Below are 24858 nucleotides of genomic sequence, written 5' to 3' on the forward strand. Positions count from 1 at the left end.
CCCGACTAATTTTTCTTGTATTTTTAGTAGAAACAGGGTTTCTTCATGTTGGCCAAGCTGGTCTTGAAATCCTGACCTCAGGTGATCTGCCGCCTTGGCCTCCCAAAGTGCTGAGATTGCAGGTGTAAGCCATTGCATCCGGCGCAATTTTTCCTTTTAACTCACAAAAGTGATCGAATCCTGCCACTTCCTGGGTGCTGGGGGGGAACCGGGGATGACTGTGTTGCTGCTGTGACTTGGGTCGTTGGCGGGGAGGCCTCTCAGAGGAGTCCTTGTTTGCAAAGATCTGAATGGGGGGGGGAGGAGCAGGCCTGGGGCAATCGGGGAGGGGCAGTGCCAGGCTAGGAGCTTATGTGCAAGGCTACATACTGTGACCCACAAAGGCAATGGAGTAGCCGATACAACCACCCTCCCCACCCCCACCCCGGTCAGAAGACACGGCTGCCTTCCCTCCAATCCTGCATCCAATCAGAGAGCGTTCCCACTACACGTGTTGCATAATGGCCAATCACAACTGGGATCTGGCCCTCGGTCTGCCTCTTAGGAACTCCGAGCCAATGGTGGCCTAGCACCAGTGAGCCAATCCCGGGCAGCGGACGAGAGCACGAGGTTGCAGTTTCGCCAGTGGTGGCAGCAGCTGAGGTCGGGTAGTAGTGTTGGGCTGCAGCTGCGGAGTTCACCATGGTAAGGCCCGGGCCACTCCCTACCCACAGATGCCCAGGCAGACGAAGTTGGCCTCGGCTAGACAGAGGGACAATGCTGCGGTCCTGGGGACAGAGAGGAGGCTGGAGAAGGATGCAGGGTCTAGGGCGGGACACGAGGACACAGGATCGTCCCCCCGGGCTTCGTGTCCCAGAGTAGGGACAGCGGCTTTCGTTTTAGACAAAGCGGCCGGCCTTGAGTAGGTGGACAGGGACCATTGGTGGTGTCCCGTCCTCCAGAGAGCAGATGGTGGCGTCACCTCCTGAAAACCGGAGAGCGCTGCCTGCGCTTTCCAGTCCAGACGTCTTTGCTACTGGAAACGACTGAGTTTTGCTGCTGGGGGTTGGGGCTGTGAACATTGGACAGATTAGGAATTGAAGGTCAGACGTTGCTGAAACATTGTCACATTCACCTAAAGGCAACACCTTAGGCTGGGCATGGTGGCTCACACCTGGAATCCTAGCCCTTGGGCAGGTGGAAGCAGGCAGATCACCTGATGTCAGGAGTTCAAGACCAGCTTGGACAACATGGAGAAACATGGTCTCTACAAAAAAAAATACAAAAATTACCTGGGTGTGGTGACACGGGCCTGTGGTTTCAGCTACTCGGGAGGCTGCGGTGGGAGGATCAGTTGAGTTAGGGACTTTGAGGCTGCAGTGAGTCGTGATGGCACAACTGCACTCCAGCCTGGGCCACAGAGAGAGATTCTACCTCCAAAACAAATTTAAAACGCAACCCATTAACATAAAGAACAGATTCCCAAGTCTGAATAGCCATGGTTTGTCAGTTATCCTTTTTTTTTTTTTTTTTGAGACGGCTCAGCACCATGGTCTGTTGCCCAGGCTGGAGCACAGTTGCAGGATGACAGTTCCCTGTAGCCTTGAACCCCTGGGTTCCAGCAGTCGTCCTGCCTCAGCCTCCCAAGAAGCTGGGACTACAGGTGTGTGCCACCACACCTGGCTAATTTTTAAATTTTTCATAGGGACAGGGTCTCACCATGTTACCCAGGCTGGTCTCAAACTGGTCCCCACCAATCCTCTCGCCTCAGCCTTCCAAAGTGCTGGGATTGCAGGAATGAGCCACCACACCTGGCTTGGCAGGGCTTAAAGTAACCACCAAAGGATAGTGCAGTGTCCCAGTATTGATGACATCTGGGAGCCATTACACTCCTAGGCTTCAAGAGGTGGAGAAAAGGAGTGGTTACAAGAAATGGAGAAGGTAGCTTTATGAAGAGGCCTGCCTGCCACAAGTGTGGCCTCGATGGAGGGATTCACATCACCCACAGCAGCTGGGCAGGAAGGGGCCAAGGAGGAAGTACCCTGACGCCACTCTTCTCCCAGTCTCCTGCTGCTTCCTGCCATTGACCAAACCAGAAAGAACTCGGGGTGAAGACAGCCTCTGATGCTGTCCTCATGGGTCAGCCTCCAGGAGCACAGAGCTGGTGGTGAATGATGGAGGGTAGATCTGGCGGGCAGAGAGAGGACACATACTGAGCAACGGGGCTTGAACCATGGTGGCCTGGGACTGACTTTGTATTTCCTTACCCAACCCAACTACCTTATCCTTTGGTCAGGACGTAATAAGAAAACCGCTATATATTCTTCAGAGAATTACTGTGACTGGCTATAATGTGGAGTTGATTATTGCCATTACATGGCTTCTAAGTTTTAAAATAACTTAATTTTTTTGTAGTGGCAAACAGGTTCTAGGGCTACCTCTAGAACTTAGTAGCTAGGACGGTTTAGAGCAAGTTAGTTTTCACAGGGATGACTGGGTCAGTCACCTAACCCTTCTAGGAAATACCCATTGTGAAAGTGCCAGACACTGAAACACTATACAATTATTAAATTAGAATATTTTGCATGCCATATAGTTTCAAGTTGCCTCAAAATGAATGCGCCCACATTTATGTTCCGGTTCACAGTGCGAGTGTATCTCTGTCCACGTGGGGCAGGCAGGTGTCCAGATCGGCAATGCCTGCTGGGAACTGTACTGCCTTGAACATGGAATTCAGCCCGATGGTCAGATGCCAAGTGATAAAACCATCGGTGGCGGGGACGACTCCTTCAACACGTTCTTCAGTGAGACTGGGGCTGGCAAGCACGTACCCAGAGCAGTGTTTGTGGACCTGGAGCCCACCGTGGTCGGTAGGTGCCCTGGCACTGGATGGCAGCTTTCCTGGGAGAGTGGGGGAGCACTGGTAAAGCCCCATGTGATCTCCTTTGAATCCCCCTGCAGAAAGGATGGAATAGACAAGCTTATGCCTATGGCGGTGTTAGGGGATAAACTGAAAGGTTTGTGATGAAAGTATCTGTGAGACTAGGCTCCTAATTTGGGAACACCTGACACACAGGGAAAAGCTGCTTTGCCAGCAGTAAGGTGGGCTGTGGAGAGGTTCCCTCGCGGCTGCCTCAGCCCTGCTTAGGTGGCCCCGCCTGCAGGGTGCGGCGGCACTAGTTTCCTCCCGAATGCTATGCACTCTCTTATGCTGGTGCACGAGAGTCTTGACCTGCATCTTAGGCATAGAAGGTAAGTACAGAACAGTCATTTACTCCCTTCAGATTAGAAGCCTGAGGTAGTTGCCAAGGAGCACTACAGAGCACCTTTCAGTGCCCCCCCCCCCACCACAGGAGATGACAGTGTCACCTGAAAGCCTGTGACACCCTGGCCACACAGGGTACCCTGATGGGACTGCCTGCAGAAGTCACACTGACCTGGTGACTGCCCAGTTTGTAAGAGTTTTTAACTTAACAGCCTTTGATGTAGCTACATGTAGGATAGAATTAGGTATGTGTAGAATTACCTGTGTAGGGTGGGAAAGCTTATTTCCTTTCACTGGGAACTGGTCGTACTATTCTTTATACTGCAGGCTGAGTTTAACTTCTAGAGTCATAAATTGCACTTGCAATCTGGTTATCACACAGACATTTTCTACCAGCCACTGCCACTCTTGACCTACGACATGTAGGTCACGTACTTTGAACAGCATGTACTTTGTAGAAATGAACAGTCCTGGAATGTGTCCATCTTGGTGAGTACAGGCCTTAAAGATTCACAGCACACATGGTTTCTTTTGTAGATGAAGTGTGCACAGGGACCTACAGGCAGCTCTTCCACCCGGAGCAGCTGATCACCGGGAAGGAAGATGTAGCCAATAATTACGCCAGAGGCCATTACACCATCGGCAAGGAGACTGTCGACCTGGTCCTGGACCGGATCCGCAAACAGGTAAGAAGAGAAGGCTTCAGGTGGGCGTTGTCTTGCATGGGAGGGTAGGCCTTAGAATGTGAAGTGGTGGTCATTTGATCAAAACTTAGACTTGCATCACTGCGGGTGCAGTGGCTCTCACATGCAATCCCAGCACTTTGGGAGGCTGAGGCAGGTGGATCACCTGAGATCAGGAGTACAAGACCAGCCTGGCTAATATAGTGTAACCCTGTCTATCCTAAAACTACAAAAATTAGCCAGGGGTGGTGGTGCACACCTGTACTTCCAGCTACTTGAAAGGGTGAGGCAGGAGAATTGCTTGAACCCAGGATGTGGAGGTTGTAGTGAGCCAAGATTGCACCACTGCACTCCAGCCTGGGTGACAAAGCGAGACTGTCTCAAACAATCAAAAACTTAGACCAGCATCTTGAGTCCTACCGAGTCTGTAATGGTGATTTGTTTGTAGATCTTTATCTGCTTTTCTTTGTTTCAGAGTGTTATGCGTGTTCATTACGGATGATTTGAATCCATATCAACTCTTCAGAGGCAAAGAGAAGAGGCCCTGGCTTGGTGGAGGTTGGGGTGTGGCTTCCACGGGCATTGACTCACATTGTGTGGTTTCCCTCAGGCAGATCTGTGCACGGGACTGCAGGGCTTCCTCATCTTCCACAGCTTTGGGGGTGGCACTGGCTCTGGGTTCGCATCTCTGCTCATGGAGCGGCTCTCAGTGGATTACGGCAAGAAGTCCAAGCTAGAGTTTGCCATTTACCCAGCCCCCCACATCTCCACAGCCGTGGTGGAGCCCTACAACTCCATCCTGACCACCCACACAACCCTGGAACATTCTGACTGTGCCTTCATGGTCGACAATGAAGCCGTCTATGACATATGTCGACGCAACCTGGACATCGAGCGTCCCACGTACACCAGCCTCAATCGTCTGATTGGGCAGATTGTGTCCTCTATCACGGCATCCCTGTGATTTGATGGGTCCCTGAACGTGGACTTGACAGAATTCCAGACCAACCTAGTGCCATACCCTCGCATCCATTTCCCCCTGGCCACCTATGCCCCGGTCATCTCAGCTGAGAAGGCCTACCACGAGCAGCTGTCTGTGGCCAAGATCACCAATGCTTGCTTCGAGCCAGCCAATCAGATGGTCAAGTGTGACCCTCACCATGGCAAATACATGGCCTGCTGCATGTTGTACAGGGGGGACGTGGTCCCAAAAGATGTGAATGCAGCCATCGCCACCATCAAGACCAAGCGCACCATCCAGTTTGTGGATTGGTGCCCAACTGGATTTAAGGTATGACTGGGTAATGTAGAGTCCTTTCAGCAAGCAGCAGATGCACAGAATAATGCTGCCCTTTCAGGTCCGCATCCTTTGGGGAGACCATACCCATTTCATGGGCTAGGCACACGGGCATAAATTAGTAAACCAGAGTAATCATTGATTCAGTGATGTCTTTTTTTTGAGACAGAATCTCGCTCTGTTGCCTGGGCTGGGAGTGCAGTGGTGTGATATCGGCTCACTGCAACCTCTACCTCCTGGGTTCAAGCAATTTTTCTGCCTCACTGTGTCAAGTTGCTGGGATTACAGGCATGCGCCACCATGCCTGGATAGTTTTTGTATTTTTGGTAGAGATGGGGTTTTGCCTGTTGGCCAGGCTGGTCTTGGAACTCTTGACCTTAGGTGATCGACCCGCCTCAGCCTCCCAGAGTGCTGGGATTGCAGGCATGAGCCACAGCACCTGGCCCATTGATGGCTTTTGAACTCTCTGAGTCATCATAGTATACATCCTGTGGCGAGCTTTATTTATTTATTTTTTGAGACGGGTCTCACTTTGTCCCCCAGGTTGGAATACTGTAGTGTGATCTTGGCTCACTGCAACCTCTGCCTCCCAGGCTCAAACAATTCTCTCACCTCAGCTTCTCGAGTAGCTGGGACCACAGACATGCACACCATGCCTGGCTAACTTTTGTATTTTTAGTAGGGATGGGGTTTTGCCATGTTGGCCAGGCTGGTCTCAAACTCGTGGCCTCAAGTGATCTGCCCATTCTGGCCTTCCAAAGTGTTGGGATGATAGACACAAGCCACCACACTTGGCCATGTTTATTTATCGCTTTGAGACAGAATCTCACTCTCACTCAGACTGGAGTGCAGTGTCATGATCACAGCTTGCTGTACCCTCATCCTCCTGGGCTCAGGTGATCTTGCCACCTCAGTCTCCGAAGTACCTTGGGACCACATGTGTACACCACCACACCCAGCTAATTTTTGTATTTTTTTGTGGAGACAGGGCCTCACTTTGTTGCCCAGCTGGCCTCAAACTCCTGGGCTCCAGCGATCCACCTACCTCAGCCTCCCAAGGTGCTAGGATTACAGGCATGAGACAGCTTATTTTTTTTTTATAAGATATTTTCTGAAGGATTTTTGTGCCCCTTTCTTGGGTGGTAGAATTCATGTAGAAAAGGTAGGTTGAGGAGGACTCAAGATGGCGCTGTGAGAACAACCCAGGATTGGAGCTTTTCTCGTTGAATCTGCAAACGGTGAGTCAGTGCTGCATTTCCAGACTGATCTTTGTTGCCCACAGAACGGGGAAACTCCCAAGTACAAAAAAGACACGGGACGCCAGGCAGCTGGGGCGGCGGCGGCCGGCCCTACCCAGCAATCCCCACAGGGCGCGCTTGTCTGGGTGCCCTGTTGAACCGGCAACCTGAGACTTGAGCGGGCTGGACTTGAGACTGAATGAGACTTGGACAGTAGCCCAGCCCAGGGGATTGCAGGAATTGGGATACCCAGTTGGACGAACAAAACCGCGATTTCAAACTATCCCGAGTAGACGGTCCGAGACGCTCTGTGGGGGAGGGGCGTCCACCACTACCGAGGCAACCCGCCCCAACTGAGATACACGCCCACTGCTGACGCAGCCAGCCGTTGCCGAGGCAGCCCGCCCCAACAGAGATACACGCCCATTGCTGACGCAGCCAGCCGTTGCCGAGGCAACCCGTCCCTACTGAGATACACGCCCACTGTGACGCAGCCTGCCGTTGCTGAGGCAACACGCTACAACAAAGAGACTCCGCCGCAGGGCGTGGCGGAGACCACAGCAGAGCCGGCAGGAACAGCACGAATCACACAACAGCAGGGCGGAGCCTCGGCAGCCAAACAGTGGCTCCTCTGCCTTCTAGCTGGGCAGGACACCTGATCAGACATCCAAAAATAAAGCCCAAACCCCTCAACACAGAGCATTTGAGGAAAAAAAAAGAAAAAAAAAAAAGGGGTTTTTTAATGAGCTCAGTTGCAGCAGAATCAAACATAGCAGCCTAACAGCCCTGAATGAACAACAGAGTGCACAGCTCAGCAATTAAACCCCTATAAAGTACAAACTGTCTCCTCAAGCAGCTCCCTGACCCCTCTATATCCAAAAGACTGACATTAGGCAGGCATCATCCTGGGACAAAGAGAGCAGAAAAAGAAACTGGTAGCATCCCTCGCTGTGCCGAGGTGCACCCCAGACAAGCAGGGTCTGGAGCGGACCTCAGCAGTCGTACAGCGAAGGGGCTAGACTTGTAGAAGGAAAACAAAGCAACAGAAATACTTCATCATCAACATTCTGGGTGTCCACTCAGAGACCCAAACGAAAAGTCAGCAACTACGCAGACGACCAGCGGACAAATCCACAAAGATGGGAAGAACCCAGCGCAAAAAGGAGGAAAACACACGAAACCAGAACACCTCGCCTCCTAGAAAGGACCAAAACTCCTCACCAGCAAGGGAGCAAAGCTGGACGGAAAATGACTGTGACGAAATGACGGAATTAGACTTCAGAAGATGGATAATGAGAAACTTTTGTGAGCTAAAAGATCATGTATTAAATCAATGCAAAGAAACTAAGAACCTTGAAAAAAGATTTGAAAAAAGATTCGAGGAAATGATAACAAGAATGGATACCTTAGAGAGGAATATGAATGAATTAAAGGAGCTGAAAAACACAATACGAGAACTTCGCGAAGCAAACGCAAGTTTCAATAGCCGAATTGACCAAGCAGAAGAAAGAATATCTGAAGTCGAAGACCAACTCAATGAAATAAAACGAGAAACCAAGATCAGAGAAAAAAGCGCAAAAAGGAATGAACAAAGTCTCCAAGAAATGTGGGACTATGTGAAAAGACCTAACCTACGTTTGATAGGTGTACCAGAAGGGGATGAAGAGAATGAATCCAAGCTGGAAAATACGCTTCAGGACATCATCCAGGAAAATTTCCCCCACCTAGCAAGACAAGCCAACACTCAATTGCAGGAAATACAGAGAACACCACAAAGATTTTCCGCAAGAAGAGCAACCCCAAGGCACATAATCGTCAGATTCAACAGGGTTGAAATAAAGGAGAGAATACTATGGGCAGCCAGAGAGAAAGGTCAGGTCACCCACAAAGGGAAGCCCATCAGACTCACAGCAGATCTCTCGGCAGAAACACTACAAGCCAGAAGAGACTGGGGGCCAATATTCAACATTCTTAAAGAAAAGAACTTTCAACCCAGAATTTCATATCCAGCCAAACTGAGCTTCAGAAGTGAAGGAAGAATAAAATCCTTTGCGAACAAGCAAGTACTCAGAGATTTTGTCACCACCAGGCCTGCTTTACAAGAGCTCCTAAAAGAGGCACTACACATAGAAAGGATCAACCAGTACCAGCCATTCCAAAATCACACTGAATGCTAAAGAGCTTCAACATAATGAAGATTCTACAACAACTAACAGGCAAAACAGCCACTTAGAATCAAAATGGCAGTATCAAATTCACACATAACAATATTAACCCTAAATGTAAATGGACTAAATGCACCAATCAAAAGACACAGACTGGCAAATTGGATAAAAATCCAAAACCCATCAGTGTGCTGTATCCAGGAAACCCATCTCACATGCAAGGATACACAAAGGCTCAAAATAAAGGGATGGAGGAAGATTTACCAAGCTAATGGAAAGCAAAAAAAAGCAGGAGTTGCAATTCTCATCTCTGATAAAATAGACTTTAAAGTAACAAAGATCAAAAGAGACAAAGAAGGCCATTACATAATGGTAAAACGATCGATACAACAAGAAGAGCTAACGATCCTAAACATATATGGACCCAACACAGGAGCACCCAGATACATAAGGCAAGTTCTTAATGACTTACAAAAGGACTTAGACTCCCACACAATAATAGTGGGAGACTTTAACACTCCACTGTAAATACTAGACAGATCAACCAGACAGAAAATCAACAAGGATACCCAGGTCTTGAACTCAGACCTGGAGCAAGCAAACCTGGTGGACATTTACAGAACTCTCCACCCCAAATCCACAGAATACACATTCTTCTCAGCACCACATCACACCTACTCTAAAATTGATCACATAATTGGAAGTAAAGCACTGCTCAACAAATGCAAAACAACAGAAATCATAACAAACAGCCTCTCAGACCATAGTGCAATCAAGTTAGAACTCAGAATTCAGAAACCGACCCAGAAACACACAGCTTCATGGAAACTGAACAACTGGCTCTTGAATGTTGACTGGGTAAACAACGAAATGAAAGAAGAAATAAAGAAGTTCTTCGAAACCAATGAGAACGAAGACACAACGTGCCAGAACCTCTGGGACACATTTAAAGCAGTCTCTAGAGGAAAGTATATAGCAATAAGTGCCCATATGAGGAGAATGGAGAGATTCAAAATTGACACCCTATCATCAAAATTGAAAGAGCTAGAGGAGCAAGATCAAAAAAACTCAAAACCCAGCAGAAGACAAGAAATTACTAAGATCAGAGCTGAGCTGAAGGAGATTGAGACACGAAAAACCCTTCAAAAAATCAATAAATCCAAGAGCTGGTTTTTTGAAAAGATCAACAAAATAGACAGACCACTAGCCAGATTGATTAAAAATAAAAGAGAGAACAACCAAATAGATGCAATAAAAAATGATAAAGGGGAAATCACCACAGATTCCACAGAAATTCAAACCATCATCAGAGAATATTACAAACAACTATATGCGCATAAACTAGTAAACCTGGAAGAAATGGATAAATTCCTGGACTCCTGTGTCCTCCCAAGCCTAAACCAGGAGGAAGCTGAAACTATGAATAGACCAATAACAAGGTCTGAAGTTGAGGCAGCAATTAAGAGCCTACCACACAAAAAAAGCCCAGGTCCAGACGGGTTCACAGCCGAATTCTACCAGACACACAAGGAGGAGCTGGTACCATTCATTCTAAAACTATTTCAAACAATCCAAAAAGAGGGAATCCTTCCCAAATCATTTTATGAGACCAACATCATCCTGATACCAAAACCCGGCAGAGACCCAACGAGAAAAGAAAACTTCAGGCCAATATCCATGATGAACATAGATGCAAAAATCTTCAATAAAATATTGGCAAGCCGATTGCAACAGCAAATCAAAAAACTTATTCATCATGATCAAGTAGGATTCATCCCGGGGATGCAAGGCTGGTTCAACATACGCAAGTCTATAAACCTAATTCACCACATAAACAGAACCAAAAACAAAAACCACATGATTATCTCAATTGACGCAGAGAAGGCATTTGACAAAATTCAACAGCCCTTTATGCTAAAAACCCTCAATCAACTCGGTATCGATGGAACGTATCTCAAAGTAATAAAAGCTATTTATGACAAACCAACAGCCAATATCATACTGAATGGGCAAAAACTGGAAGCATTCCCGTTGAAATCTGGCACTAGACAAGGATGCCCTCTCTCACCACTCCTATTCAATATAGTTCTGGAAGTTCTAGCCAGAGCAATCAGGCAAGAAAAAGAAATAAAGGGTATTCAAATAGGAAAGGTGGAAGCCAAATTGTCTCTATTTGCAGACGACATGATAGTATACCTAGAAGACCCCATTGCCTCAGCCCAAAAAGTCCTGAAACTGATAAACAACTTCAGCAAAGTCTCAGGATATAAAATCAATGTGCAAAAATCACAAGCATTCATCTACACCAATAACAGACTTAAAGAAAGCCAAATCAAGAGCGAACTGCCATTCGCAATTGCTACAAAAAGAATAAAATACCTTGGAATACAACTCACAAGGAACGTAAGGGACCTCTTCAAGGAGAACTACAAACCACTGCTCAACGAAATCAGAGACGACACAAACAGATGGAGAAACATTCCATGTTCATGGTTAGGAAGAATTAATATCGTGAAAATGGCTATACTGCCCAAAGTAATTTACAGAATCAACGCTATCCCCATCAAGCTACCATTGACTTTCTTCACAGAACTGGAAAAAACCACCATGAACTTCATATGGAACCAAAAGAGAGCCCGCATAGCCAAGTCAATTCTAAGCAAAAAGAGCACAGCCGGGGGCATCACACTACCGGATTTCAAACTATACTACAAGGCTACAGTAATCAAAACAGCATGGTACTGGTACCAAAACAGAGATATAGACCAATGGAACAAAACAGAGGCACCGGAGGCAACACAACATACATACAACTATACAATCTTTGATAAACCTGACAAAAACAAGCAATGGGGCAAGGATTCCATGTTTAACAAATGGTGTTGGGAAAACTGGCTAGCCATGTGCAGAAAGCAGAAACTGGACCCCTTCCTGACACCTTACACTAAAATTAACTCCAGATGGATTAAAGACTTAAACATAAGACCTGGCACCATAAAAACCCTAGAAGGAAATCTAGGCAAAACTATCCAGGACATAGGAGTAGGCAAGGACTTCATGAACAAAACGCCAACAGCATTGGCAACAAAAGCCAAAATAGACAAATGGGACCTAATGAAACTCCACAGCTTCTGCACGGCAAAAGAAACAGTCACTAGAGTGGATCGGCAACCAACAGAATGGGAAAAAATTTTCGCAGTCTACCCATCTGACAAAGGGCTGATATCCAGAATTTACAGAGAACTCAAACAGATTTACAGGAAAAAAACAAACAAGCCCATTCAAAAGTGGGCAATGGATATGAACAGATACTTTACGAAAGAAGACATATATGAGGCCAACAGTCATATGAAAAAATGCTCATCATCACTGGTCATCAGAGAGATGCAAATCAAAACCACATTGAGATACCATCTCACGCCAGGTAGAATGGCGATCATTAAAAAATCTGGAGACAACAGATGCTGGAGAGGATGTGGAGAAAAAGGAACACTTTTACACTGTTGGTGGGAGTGTAAATTAGTTCAACCATTGTGGAAGACAGTGTGGCGATTCCTCAAGGCCTTAGAAATAGAAATTCCATTTGACCCAGCAATCCCATTACTGGGTATGTATCCAAAAGACTATAAGTCGTTCTACTATAAGGACACATGTACACGAATGTTCATTGCAGCACTGTTTACAATAGCAAAGACCTGGAATCAACCCAAATGCCCATTGATAATAGACTGGATTGGAAAAATGTGGCACATATACACCATGGAATATTATGCAGCAATCAGAAATGATGAGTTCGTGTCGTTTGTAGGGACATGGATGAATCTGGAGAACATCATCCTCAGCAAACTGACACAAGAACAGAAAATGAAACACCGCATATTCTCACTCATAGGTGGGTGATGAGAAATGAGAACACATGGACACAGAAAGGGGAGTACTAAACACTGGGGTCTATTGGGGGGAAAAGGGGAGGGCCAGTGGGAGGGGGAGGTGGGGAGGGATAGCCTGGGGAGAAATGCCAAATGTGGGTGAAGGGGAGAAGAAAAGCAAAGCACACTGCCATGTGTGTACCTACGCAACTGTCTTGCAAGCTCTGCTCATGTACCCCAAAACCTATAATCCAATAAAAAATAAAAAAAAAAAAGAAAAACAATACTATTTACAATAATATAAAAAAACAAAAAAAAAAATAAATAAATAAAACTAACTTTGTGCACAAAGACCAAAGTTCTTTCTTTCAAAGAAAAAAAAGGCGTTATTTAGAATATTTGATATCCAGTAAACTGCAAAGTGTAAATTTGATGTTTTGATATTGGTAGTCATTTGTAAAATCATGATCGAAATTAGGAGCAGACAGATTGCTCGCCAAACTTTTTTATAATCCTTTTAACTTTTTTATCCCATTTTTCTACCGCCACACCTCATCTCCAGGCAACCCCTCAACTACCTTCTGTCCCCAAACACTAATGCGTGTTTCCTAGGAGTTAATATAAATACATTAGGCACTTTCATGTCTAACGTATTTCACTGGCATTCTTAATTTAAGAATCATCCATGCCTTGTATGTATGAATTGTTTATTTCCTTTATATTGCCGTGTAATGTTCCATTGCATAGCGATACCAAGTTTGTTTTCTTCTTCATACCGCTGACGGACATTTGAGTGATTGACAGTTTTTCCCTGTTACAAATAAAGCTTTTGTAAACATGAAAAAAAAAAAAAAAAAAAGAAAAGGTAGGTTGAGCTTAGTAGGAATTTTATGGGCATTTTGGGGAATCACGTGGATGGTATATGTATTTTATTTTAACTTGAGCATTACTATAAACTGCTTCACTAAGTCCTTCACTCCACTGTCTTATGGAGTGTTTGATTTAGAAAGAATGAATGAATTATTGATTTAAAGAAAGAATGAATCTTTGTGATGAAAACAGCAACAGGCACAGTAGTTCACACCTGTAATTCCTGCTCTTTCGGAGGCCAAGGCAGATTGCTTGAACTTGGGAGTTCGAGACCAGCCTGGGCAATGGGATGAGACTCTGTCTCTACCAAAAATACAAAAAATTAGCCAGGTGTGGTGGTGTGCTCCAGTGGTCCTAGCTACTCAGGAGGCTGAGGGGCAGAGGTTGCCGTGAACTGAGATCCCCCCAATGTCTGTGTGACAGAGCAAGACACTGTCTGAAAAAAAACACCCAGCAACATCTTTCTTTCCTGAAAAGCATAGTAATTTTGGCCTGGGTTTGCCTCAGATACAAAATCTGTCCCTACCTTCCACTGACACGAAAGAAACTTTGCTGCCCCCTTTCAGGTTTTCCAATAGTTGGTCAGTAAATCTGGTCCCATTTCTCTCTGTTGGACATGTGCGTCCTTGTGCTATGCTTTCCCTGCCGCCTCTAGCTTAGACCCCCACTGCCTCTGGGGAGACCACTGTACTTGGCTGTGACTGGGATTTCCTACTCTGGGCCTCTCTTCCTCTCTTTCAGGGGTTAGCACTAGCTGCTTAATTTTGTTAAGTAAGGTTTTATCTGAACACACCCACCACACTCCTTCATTTGCAGACTGATTTTGCTATCCAATAGCAGAGTGGGATAGGTGTGACAGAAGTCATGTGGCCTGTAAGGCCTAGAATTTGTATTATGATCTTCTCTTTTTTTTTTTTTTGAGACAGACTCTCACGCTGTTACCTAGGCTGGAGTGCAGTGGCATGATCTCTGCTTACTACAACCTCCGCCTCTTGGGTACCAGCGATTCTCCTGCCTCGGCCTCTTGAGTAGCTGGGATTACAGGTGCCTGCCACCATGCCTGGTTAATTTTTGTATTTTCAGGAGAGACAGGGTTTTGCCATGTTGGCCAGGCTGGTCTCGAACTCCTGGCCTCAGGTGATCCACCTGCCTCCGCCTCCCAGAGTGCTAGATGACAGGTAAGAGCCATCACGCCCAGCCAATATTTGTATTTTTGGTAGAGATGAGATTTTGCCATGTTGGCCAGGCTGGTCTCAAACTCCTGGCCTCAAGTGATCTTCCCATCTCGGAGTGCTGGGGTTACAGGCTTGAGCCACCACACCTGGCCTGATCTTGTCATTGACAGAACAAGTTTGTTGACCCCTGCTCTAGTTGACCCTGTGCACTGCTGCCAGGACTTCAGGTCATGTTATTCCCAAGTTCTGAAACTTGGAATGCTTCCCCTTTGGACCCCACCTTGGAATGTCACCCCCTACTTAAGCCGGCACATGGACCGTTTCCTGCTACTGTGGTAGCAGCATTCATATGACTGTTGACCCATGATCTGCTGCCTTTGCATAGCAACAGTGGCTTGTTTGGTGGGTATGATATTCCCCATGGTACCTTGGGGAAGAGTTTGTACTCTGAATCTCTCTGGGTGGAAAAAGTTTAGCTACAGAATTTATTGTAATCTACAAAGAAGACAAGCAGCATACATTTTGAGAGGGAAGACTTCTCACCTTGGCACCTATCACATGTCACAGTTGCTAGGACACAGCCTTTAAAAGGTAGATTGGGATCCCGCCAAGGTAGCTACCTCCAAGGTTCCTTTCTCTCTATTTGTCTGAAACTATCACCCTGCCTGGCACAGAGAAAGGGCTTAGTGACATTTGTGAGGTGAGCTGAGCATTCTCCTGGTCACCTACAGGGTGTCTTCTGTTTGAGGAAAAATAGCTACCATTTCTAGGTTTAATATAAGCTTCACGGACTGCTTTCTTCCCCTTCTCTGGCAAGTTGGCATTAACTACCAGCCCCCCAACGGTGGTCCCTGGGGGAGACCTGGCCAAGGTACAGCGGGCTGTGTGCATGCTGAGCAACACCACAGCCATCGCGGAGGCCTGGGCCCGCCTGGACCATAAGTTTGATCTCATGTATGCCAAGCGGGCCTTCGTGCACTGGTATGTGGGGGAAGGCATGGAGGAGGGGGGAGTTCTCCGAGGCCCGCGAGGACCTGGCAGCTCTGGAGAAGGATTATGAAGAGGTGGGTGTGGATTCCGTGGAGGCTGAGGCGGAAGAAGTCAAAGAATACTGAGGGGAGGGTGTGGTGGATTCTCCCCTGCCACCCCCAGGATGGCTGCTTTCGAATTGTTTGCAAATAAAGGTTCTGTATAAAACCAAGACCTATGTGTGTTGTGCTGCTTACTGCTGCCTACAGGAGCGGGTGGGACCCTAGAGCCTGCATGGGGAGTGGTGGGGTGCCAGCCTGCCCTGGTGTGGGGCTGGGTGCAACAGGACCGTACATACTTAAGGAGCTGCCACAGAAGTAACTTAACCCGGGGAAACCAGTGTTTCTTCAAAGCCAAGTTTTCAATGTGTAGTTTTCCTAAATTCTAGGAGAGCAGGGTTTTCAACTGACTGCAGTTTTTTGGGCTTCTTTATGGGTCATGCTGGCTAAAAAGAGACAAGAAGTGTTTGAGGTCTGTGGATGGGGCTTGTCCCTAAAATCCCTAAAGCTGTGGATCAAATGTGTAAGGTCAGGACATTTTAGAAGGGGGGAGTGTCAACTGAGTTCTGCAAAGCATTTGCAGAAGGTCACAATACACCCATGGTGACCCTAGTGCTCCACGATAACCTGGAAGGTAGCGCTCACCCTCCATGTGCACACACACAGCCTCCCTGCCCTCAGCACTCAATCGTCTTGGTAGAAAATCTCCCACGTTTCATTTCAAGTGAAGTTTGTTGACATCTATTTGTAGAAGACCTGGTAATCCAGACACCTTTTCTCAAAATCCAATTCAGGTCCAGGAAGTTCATGGTGAAGGGACCCAGTTAGTTCACCTGTGGCACAACCAGGACAGGCACAGAAACCTTATTCTAAGTCTGTGCCTTAATATTGCCAAAAAACAGTACAGAATGTCTGACCCGGACCCTCTGAATCTCAGAAAGGTTTATTATCAACTGAAGGAGATAACATGTAGCCTTTGCTAGGGACAGTGGTGTGGTAAGTATCTGCCCCATCCTAGGTGTTGTCACGCATAGGGCTCTTCCCAGGCCCACCCCCCTTGGGCAGCCTGGTATCGCTGGGCTGGCGCGGCATCCTCTGGCTGGATCCTTCGCGGCTGTTGTGTTCTGCCAGGGCCAGTGCTCCCCTGAGGGCACTGCTGCCTTTGTTTCTCCCTGAGGAGACACAAAGCACAATAATTAGAAATGGGTGAGCCTGGTAACTGCAGCACCTGCTGTACTTGTGCTCCTTAAACATTTGCGTTTATACATTTCTGTCAAAGCTACTTCAGCTAGAGGCCCTGCATCAGCCCTGAGTCCTGAGGCTCAGAACTGATAAAGACAGGCCGTGTCCCACAAGCCCTTGGCAGTGTACAGGGCATCCTTTCTGATGTGTCCCAGAAGAGAATCCATGCAAGGAGCAAACTGCCAAGGGAACGTTTTGAAAGGACACGCCACAGGTCCATCTAGGGAAAGGTAGGTGCATCTGGTCCACACCTGGCCTGGGCAGCAAACCTGGTCTGCCCTGATGGTGCCAGCAGCAGCAGCAGCAGCAGCAGCAGCAGCAGCAGCAGCAGGTGCAGCAGCAGGTGTGTTCACACTGGACCATACATCTGAGCTGCCCTAGGCAGTGACAGGCAGAAAGTATTCCAGTCACCAAGTCCTAGAATCAGGTTGCTGATTTTCATTTTGTAAGCTCTTACATTGTTACCTTCCTACCCAAGTGTTCTGCAAATAGTGGTCAAACCTCTTGCTCTCGGGTTTAGCTGCCAGATTCTATGACAGGGTTACTGCCGCAGTCTGAGTGCTTTGAGACTTTCCTTCTGACCACCAGTCTCACTCGGATGAAGACCACTGGTTCAGTTTCATTGATTTGTAATTTGCTCACTTTACTCTTTTTCGTGAAGATAGCCCAGAAAGATCTGCAACCACACTTGGGCCAGAGCTTTATTTTAATGGGATGGACTTCCCTGGACTCAGGGTGTTGACGGCATCAGCAAGACTGACTGAGAGGACCCTCTAGGGGACAAACGGGCCTGGGTATTAGGCTTGCCTGTGGGGTCACAGCCCCCTATGTGGAGTGCCTTGGCCAGGACTCTCCCCTGCTCCGGCCTGGCAGGGTCTGCCCCGTGGGCTCTAACCAGGGCATGTGTCCCCTGCCCGACTCACAGTGTTGGGTCACCCATTTCATCCCCCCAGCTTTTCCTTTTTTCTGACCGAGTGCCTCGACCACGCTGACCCAATCAGCTACATGTTCCCCGTGCAGGCTCAAACCCTGGCTGGGGTTTGTTCTTCCCAGACACTGATAAACATGTTTAGGTTGTTGTGTGAAACACTGAAAGATCTGACATGTTGCTAAGCATGTGGAAACTGGCCCCACCGGGGCCAAACTCCTAACTCCACACTGCAGCTGTGCCTAGGCAGAACCTCTTTCCTGGCTGTGCCTCATGAGGCCACACTGCAGCCCCCTCCATATGTAAGTTCCCTAACAAAATCTTTGGACTAATCACCCTGGCATTAGCTAGCTCAATCCTGGGGAGGTTTGGGGCAGTCCGTTGTGAGAACTCCCCTGCCACCAGTTTTAGGGTGACTCCAGACAAAGGTCCAGCTATCAGAACACCTAACCTCAATCCTGGTCCTTCCCTGGCCTCTTATCAAATGCAAACAGCCTGCAATGGGAAACTGCGTTCTAGGAGAAAAGATGCAACCGGGTGTCTAGGGATCCTTTAGGTCATTTCTGTTTCACCATTTGTCACTTTGAACAAGTGAAGACTCCTGTGTCTGAGACGTGGTGGACCCTGGCTCTTCCAGAGGCACCTCCAGCTCCCTTTCCATGCTAATACCATGAAGTCTCCCCATGCCCTGCAGGGATAGGGCAGCCCTCCTTATGAGTTTTGGAGTTCTTCCTCAGAGAATGAGAGCTGTGCTCATTCCTGCCTGGTGGGTGGTGAGGGTTACAGCAGTGTCACACTTGGAACTCTGTCAGCTTGGCACACTTGACTCAACAACGATGGAGTCAGGGCTGCCCTGAGCCAAGGAGGGGCACAGCCAGGAACATGTGTTGGGTGATGTTTGGCCACCACAGCCCAGCAGTGGCTTGTGAAAAAGGCACAAAGCAGAGAACGTTCGGTCACCACGTGTCTCCTTCGGTACAAACTGATTATTCTAGTCCCCACTGATTGGTTGGGGTGAGGATTCTGTCTTCTATGAGCAAACGGGCCCTGCCACCCTGCAGCAGCTCCCATACTGGGCCAGCATCCTCCTCTGAGCCCACAGACCCTCCACGGGCCAGACCTGACAGAGTCAGATCTTCTGTAGCCATGTCCTAACCCGGGTGCTCAGGAGCCCATGCGCTCTCAGGGTAACTAATGCCCTGCTCCCCACAGCACGCAACACAGCAGGCCCCAGACCTGGGCCTGACTCAGAGCCAGCTTCCCTTCAGTCTGCACCATCTGAGCTTCCTCTCCTCCCCTCAGTACTGACCCAGTCCCTTCTGGAAACAAGGATGAGAGGGAAGTAGAAAAGAACAAATAATCATATGATTTGTGTGTGTGTTGGGTGGGGGCGTTTAGAGAGTGACTCTTGCTCTGTCACCTGGGCTAAAGTGCTGTGATGCAATCACAGTTCGTTGCTGTCTCAAACTCATGGCCTCAAGGGATCCTTCTGCCTCAGCCTCCAGAGTAGCTGGGACTACAAGCACCGGGACACAACTGGCTAATAATTTTTATCTTTCAATCTGACAGGGTTGACAAGCCCTGGAAATATGAAACCAACATAACTTTAAGCCATACCTGATGGTAAGAAAATCCTGGAAATCTTCACGAATTACGTGCTCTCAGGGTGAGTGGGGAATCCTGTTCAGGCCTCTTTACTTTATGAAGGACGAGAAGGGCCAAAGGAGAATGGCCTGCAGCACCTTGCAGTGGGAAAACCAGCTTTGCTTAGCCCTGCTCCCTTGGGAGGGGCTGAGTCAGATGGGCTAGGCAGTGGAGTTGAACCAAGTGCGGCTGGAGGTTGGGGTGTGAGGGTGGGGTGACTGATGCCCCTGGGCCTGGTCCCTGCAGGGCCTTCCTAAGTGCCAAAAGTAGTCAACGACCACTGAATATTAAAAACAGCCTGACTCAGCAGGGGACAGTGGCTCATGCCTGTAATTCTAATACTTTGGGAGACCAAGGTGGAAGGATCTTTTGAGGTCAGGAGCTCGAGAGCAGCTTGGACAACATAGTGAGTCCTCCATCTCTACAAAAAATTTAAAAATTAGCCAGGTGTGGTAGTGTGCACCTGTAGTTCCAGCTACTCAAGAGGAGGTGGGAGGATCGCCTGAGACCAAGGGTTTGAGGCTGCAGTCAGCTATGAGTGTGCCACTGGACTCAAGCCTGGGTGACACAGACTCTGTTTCCAAAAAAAAAAAAATAATAATAAGCTTAAGTACTTTAATCTAAAATATCCAATGTATTATTTCAGGATGTAATCAGTACATAAGTTATTCATAAGACGTTGCATTAGTCTTTGTTCTTTTTTTGGTTTGTCTGTTTGTTTGTAGAGATGGGGTCTTGCTATGTTGCCCAGCCTTGTCTCAAATGATCCTCCTGCCTCAGCCTCCCAAAGTGCTGGGGTTACAGGTATGAGCCACAATGCCCAACCTCATTCACATTGGAGTTGTTTTGAGACACAGTCTCACTCTGTCACTCAGGCTGGAGTGCAGTAGTGCACTCACTGCAACTTCGACCTCCCAGGCTCAAACAATCCTCCCACCTCAGCCTCCCAAGTAGCTGGAACTACAGATGTGTGCCACCGTGCCCTGCTAATTTTTGTATTTTTTGTAGAGACTGGGTCTCACTGTGTTGCCCTGGCTAGTCTTGAACTGCTGTACTCAACAGATCCACCAGCCTCGGCCTCCCAAAGTGCAGTGGGTTTTTTGCACTCCCTTCTGTCTTTTGATATCTGCTGTGCATAACACATGCAGTGCAATGGCCATGCCAGCCATGCGTGGCTCGTGGTTCCTGTGTCAGGCAGCACAGCTCAGGTAGGACTCACGGCTTCCACACTCCAAACATCAACTGATATACTCTGGACAACTCTTCAAATGTATAGTTTCCCTAAACTTAAAACAAAATGCTGGACTCAATTTATTTTTCCCTCAATGACTCCAGACCCTCCCCACGACAAGCACTGCTCCTCTGTGCTTCTGGTTTTCTGTTTCCCTTTCCCTGTGGGTATGAGTGAGCTTGGTGATGGTGGTCCCTGCAGGCCATCTGGACAGCTGGTGGACAAGCATCCAGAGGACCTGGGGCACCTGCTGCAGCTCACAGAGGCAGGCTCCCATGGGCCTGGCCCGCAGCCTGGAGAACTCCACACCCGAGTCCTGAGGGAAATCTATGGCCTCCATGCCCCCTAGCCGGATCACTCCCACAAACTCCCTTATGTCCTCTGTCCCAGATTCTGCCATTACTGGGGCAGCCGGAGCTCCATGTGGTCAGATGCTATAAGATGCGGGCCTCAGAGCTCTCACAATTCCATCTGTGGCCTCTGCCTCTCACTCAGCAGCACACTCCTGGTGTGGCGCCATGTCTGCCCCATGTCCCCTCCACCTGCATCCCCATGGGGCCTCTGTGCCCTCATGTCCTGGCCTTCTGCTGCCCAGCCTACAGGGCCGGGCCTGGGCTATGCTTCCAGGACAGAGCCTCGAGAAACAAACGACCCTGAGGGGCCCAGTACTCTAGGCCACTCCTGTCCCTGTGCTAGGGGCTTCTTCCCACTTCTCTCGGAGCCCCCATTTGCTCACATGGTACCCCCTGATCTCCTGGCCCCTCTCTGCCTGCATCCCAGTGCCACAACCCCCACATACATCTTGATTGTGTCCCTCCACCTCCTTCCTCCCACCCCGGGCCTGTCTGGATAGCACTCTGCCTCGCCAGCCCCTCCCACCACCCAGCTCACACGTGTGGGGCCCTGTCGACCCCTCCTGCCCTGCCCCGTGTAACCTGTGCTGCTCTCTGGGCTCTGAAGCCTCCTCCTATCTCCTGGCGGTTTTTCTTTTTCTTTTTTTTTTGAGACAGGATCTTGCTCTGTTACCCAGGCTGGAGTGCAGTCGCCTGATCTCGGCTCACTGCAGCAATCCCCTTAGGCCCAGGCCATCTTCCCACCTCAGCCTCCCAAGTAGCTGGGAATATAGACAGACACCACCACACCTGCCTGGCGAGTTTTTGTGTGTTTTGTAAAGAATGGTCTTGCTATGTTATCCAGGTTGGTCCTGAACTCCTGAGCTCAAGGGATCTACCCGCCCTGACTTTCCAAAGTGCTGGTGTGAGCCAACACACCGGCCTTGCTAACGATTTTCCTCACTGCCTCTCACTGGACTGAGTGTGACCATCTCACTTCCCTGCCACGCCTTCTGCACTGAGAGCTGGGCCTGGCACCCAGAGCCCCTGAGTGAGCAGCAACATCCCCTGGAGTGACAAGGCCTCTGTTCCCAGTTTCTCCCTCCTGCTGGAAACTTGTCCCTCAATTGCTCATCTCAGCCTGCAGTCCGTGCACTCCTACTCCAGCTTGTTCATCAGCCCCTCCCCATCCTCCCTTGGGCCTGAGCTCGGGGTGGCAGGGAGGTGGGCGCTGTGGGGAGGTGCATGCAGGAGGTGCATTTGGAGACCCCTGGGCTCTCATAGGCTCCTGGCTATGGGCCCCTAGCCTCATCACATCTGGTGACGCCTGGGAAGTGGCCCCAACTCAGGAGTGAGATGGGCAAGGGGGCTGAGTGCTAGAGTGTGGCTGTGGGACCAGCACATGACATCTATGTGGTGCTGCCCAGGGGACTGGGGGAAGGTGGGAGCCCCTGTTTCAGCTCCCAGACTTCCTGTCCGGGTAGGGGACAGATTCCAAGAGGCTGAGGTGTTTGTCACACACTGTGGGGTCTAGAGACTGCCACACCATGTCACTAATAAACCAAACCAGAAACTGTGCCCTGTTGCTTAGCGGCAGGGCAGCGGTGGCCTGCCTGGTCCTGCCCTTGCGGCTCAAAGCTGCCTCTTGGCCCCAGGCAGTTTCCATGGAAACAAGGGAGAGCACCAACTCCCCTGAGATAAGCCAATAAACGCAACCTGCAAAAGGAGAGAACAGGCAGCAAGAGAGGCAGAGGGAACCCGGGGGCCTGGAGAGAGAGGCGAATATGTTGCAGCCAGGCTGTGGAGCAGACCGGGAGAGGCTGCAGGCTGCAGGCCAGAGGAAAAGGAGGGCCTCCCAGGGGGGCTACTGTTCCTGGCAGAGAGAAAGGAGGCCTCTGGAGGTCAGAGAGAGACACAAAGAGAGCAGACAGAGCACGGGTCAGTGAGGAAGCCAGCACGCAGGTGCCCGGGGCCTCTCAGGACAGGAGGCCTGGGAGCCCAGGCCCTGGGGCACACCCCCATGAAGGCAGCCTGCTCTCCACCCCTTCTCAGGATGCCTGTGCGGTGTCCTCATGCTTCCAGGCAGGGAGCCAGCTCTGGGCCTCCTTTCATTGGCCTGGGAGGTTCTGCTGAATTTCAGAGAGCTGTCAGAAGCAGAAGCAACATGCAGGGGGGATGAGCAGGGGCTGAGGCTCCACCATGACACTTTCAGCCCCAGCATTCTGCTCAGCCCAGTCACCACGCTGAAGAGGGAGGAGGCCCTGCAGGCCTCTGCACCCTGGGAGTTCTGTGTCTGACTCCCTTCCTGCAATCCTCAGAGGGAAGCTGGCCAGGCTGTCCAAGTCCCTGCATAAGAACTGGGCCCAAGAAGGGTACAGGCAGGAGGTGGCAGGAAGACCTCTGCCTGCCCTGCTCCTTGGGTACTTCCCTGGAAGCTTTAATGCCACAGGACAGGAACTGAGACTGTCTATTGAAAAACATATTTAGAGATAGGATCTCACCCTGTCACCCAGACTGGTCTCAAACTCATGACTTCTAACGATCCTCCCGTTGTGGCTGGGATTATAGGCGGGAACCACAGTGCCCAGCCCCAAACTGTCTTGATTCCCGACTTTGTGGGATGAAGGCCTGAGAGAAGAGGTGGGGAGGGAGCTGAGAGGAGGAGCCCTAGCCCGCCTGGACCAGCCTGGGGCATGTACTCTGTGTCCACCTGACCTAGACATGCCTGCTAAGGCTAGCAGCAAGGCCCCGGAGCAGAGCCCACGGATAGGCCCTGCAGGTGCTGGGTCAAGACCCCACAAACAGGCCTGGCCACACAGGGCCACACCGCTCGCTGCTGTGCCGCGCCTGCCCCATCCCCGCCTGCCGCCACCGCCACCGGGGCAGGGACAGCAGGCCCGGCTCTGACCTCGGGTCTCGGGCACGCTCGACGTGGGCAGAGACAGGGCCGCAGGGTCCTGGGGCTCGCTCGCCAGCCTCTGCCCGGCACACATGGACTTGAGCATCTGGAAGACGGCGAGGGGGGCCACGTTCAGCTTCAGTAGGTCTACCAGGATCCTGGCGGGGACAAACGCAGGGCCGGTGAGCCCTCCCTGAATACCCGACAAGGACTGGGGGTTCCTCCCGACCAGCGGGCCCGGCGGATCTCCAGAGCAGAGGTCAGGGTGATGGGCGAGCGTGCGACCCCCACCCCGCCCGCTCACTTGAACACATCGGGGTCGATAGCGCCGCCCGCTGCCTGCGCCAGTTCGTAAAGCTCCATCTCCTCGGCGCTCAGCACCTTTTTCCGCCGCAGCGCCAGCTTCTGCCGGGACACCTCCAGCCCCGGGGACGCCGCCGACCCGGGCCCTGGCCCTGCACCTTGCGCCGCCATCCGCATCGCCCGCGGGGAGGTGGGCCCAGCCTCGCAGCTCCTGCGTCGCGTCCCCTAGAGGCGGCGCCCGCCACCCTCTCCCTGTAGCGCCAGCGCCGGACCTCCGCGGCCGTCATTCGAGCACAACAGTTATTGGGCGCCAACGGTGTGCTGGGCAGCGTGCCAGGTGTCGAGGGTGGCATGATGGACCGCAAGGGCCCAGAGTTTGGCGGTCAGGGCCTCCCTGATAGACTGCATTGGTCGTGCTCACTTAGATGGCAGCACCCAGCCCAATGCCAGGCATACACTGGGCGCTCAGTAATGCCTGGTACAAGAAAGCCTGCAATTTTCTGGTCCGCGCAGGTGCCCCACTAGGGAACGCTCCTCGGGTGGGGCCCTAATCAACCACCATGCTTATGCGCATGCGCTCTTCTTGCTGTGCGAGAGCCTAACCGCGAGGCAGGAGGCCGCCACTACGCAGGCGCACTTCCCCACACTCCTCCCTCCCTGCTTCCTCTCACGCCCGGCCGGCCTTCACTTTGCGCAGGCGCCTTTTGAGG

The 24858-nt window shown here is 50.1% G+C and overlaps 1 protein-coding gene and 1 pseudogene across 9 annotated transcripts; one reads left to right on the plus strand and one right to left on the minus strand.

Moving 5' to 3' along the window:
• Window positions 1-623: 623 nt before the first annotated feature.
• Window positions 624-15712, plus strand: LOC100402367 (tubulin alpha-3 chain-like; annotated as a pseudogene). The gene is made up of 5 exons (XR_008482087.2): window positions 624-684; window positions 2627-2849; window positions 3782-3930; window positions 4538-5218; window positions 15359-15712. The product of XR_008482087.2 is annotated as a tubulin alpha-3 chain-like (transcript).
• A 782-nt stretch (window positions 15713-16494) lies between these two features.
• LOC100401380 (mitotic-spindle organizing protein 2B) lies at window positions 16495-24671 on the minus strand. 8 transcript variants are annotated; one of them, XM_078329172.1, is made up of 4 exons: window positions 24227-24671; window positions 23855-24003; window positions 19357-19481; window positions 16495-16741 (listed from the first exon to the last, which is right to left on the minus strand). In XM_078329172.1, the coding sequence occupies exons 1-3, from the start codon at window positions 24499-24501 to the stop codon at window positions 19384-19386; spliced, it is 522 nt and encodes a 173-aa protein (XP_078185298.1). In that variant the 5' UTR covers window positions 24502-24671; the 3' UTR covers window positions 16495-16741; window positions 19357-19383. The 8 variants fall into 8 exon arrangements, with proteins under 8 accessions (XP_078185298.1, XP_078185299.1, XP_078185297.1 ...); XM_078329173.1 differs by having other exon boundaries at window positions 24150-24671; XM_078329171.1 differs by lacking the exon at window positions 19357-19481.
• Between the last annotated feature and the right edge of the window lie 187 nt (window positions 24672-24858).

Source organism: Callithrix jacchus, chromosome 6, assembly GCF_049354715.1.
Source record: "Callithrix jacchus isolate 240 chromosome 6, calJac240_pri, whole genome shotgun sequence".
In the NCBI taxonomy this organism is placed as follows: domain Eukaryota; kingdom Metazoa; phylum Chordata; class Mammalia; order Primates; family Cebidae; genus Callithrix; species Callithrix jacchus.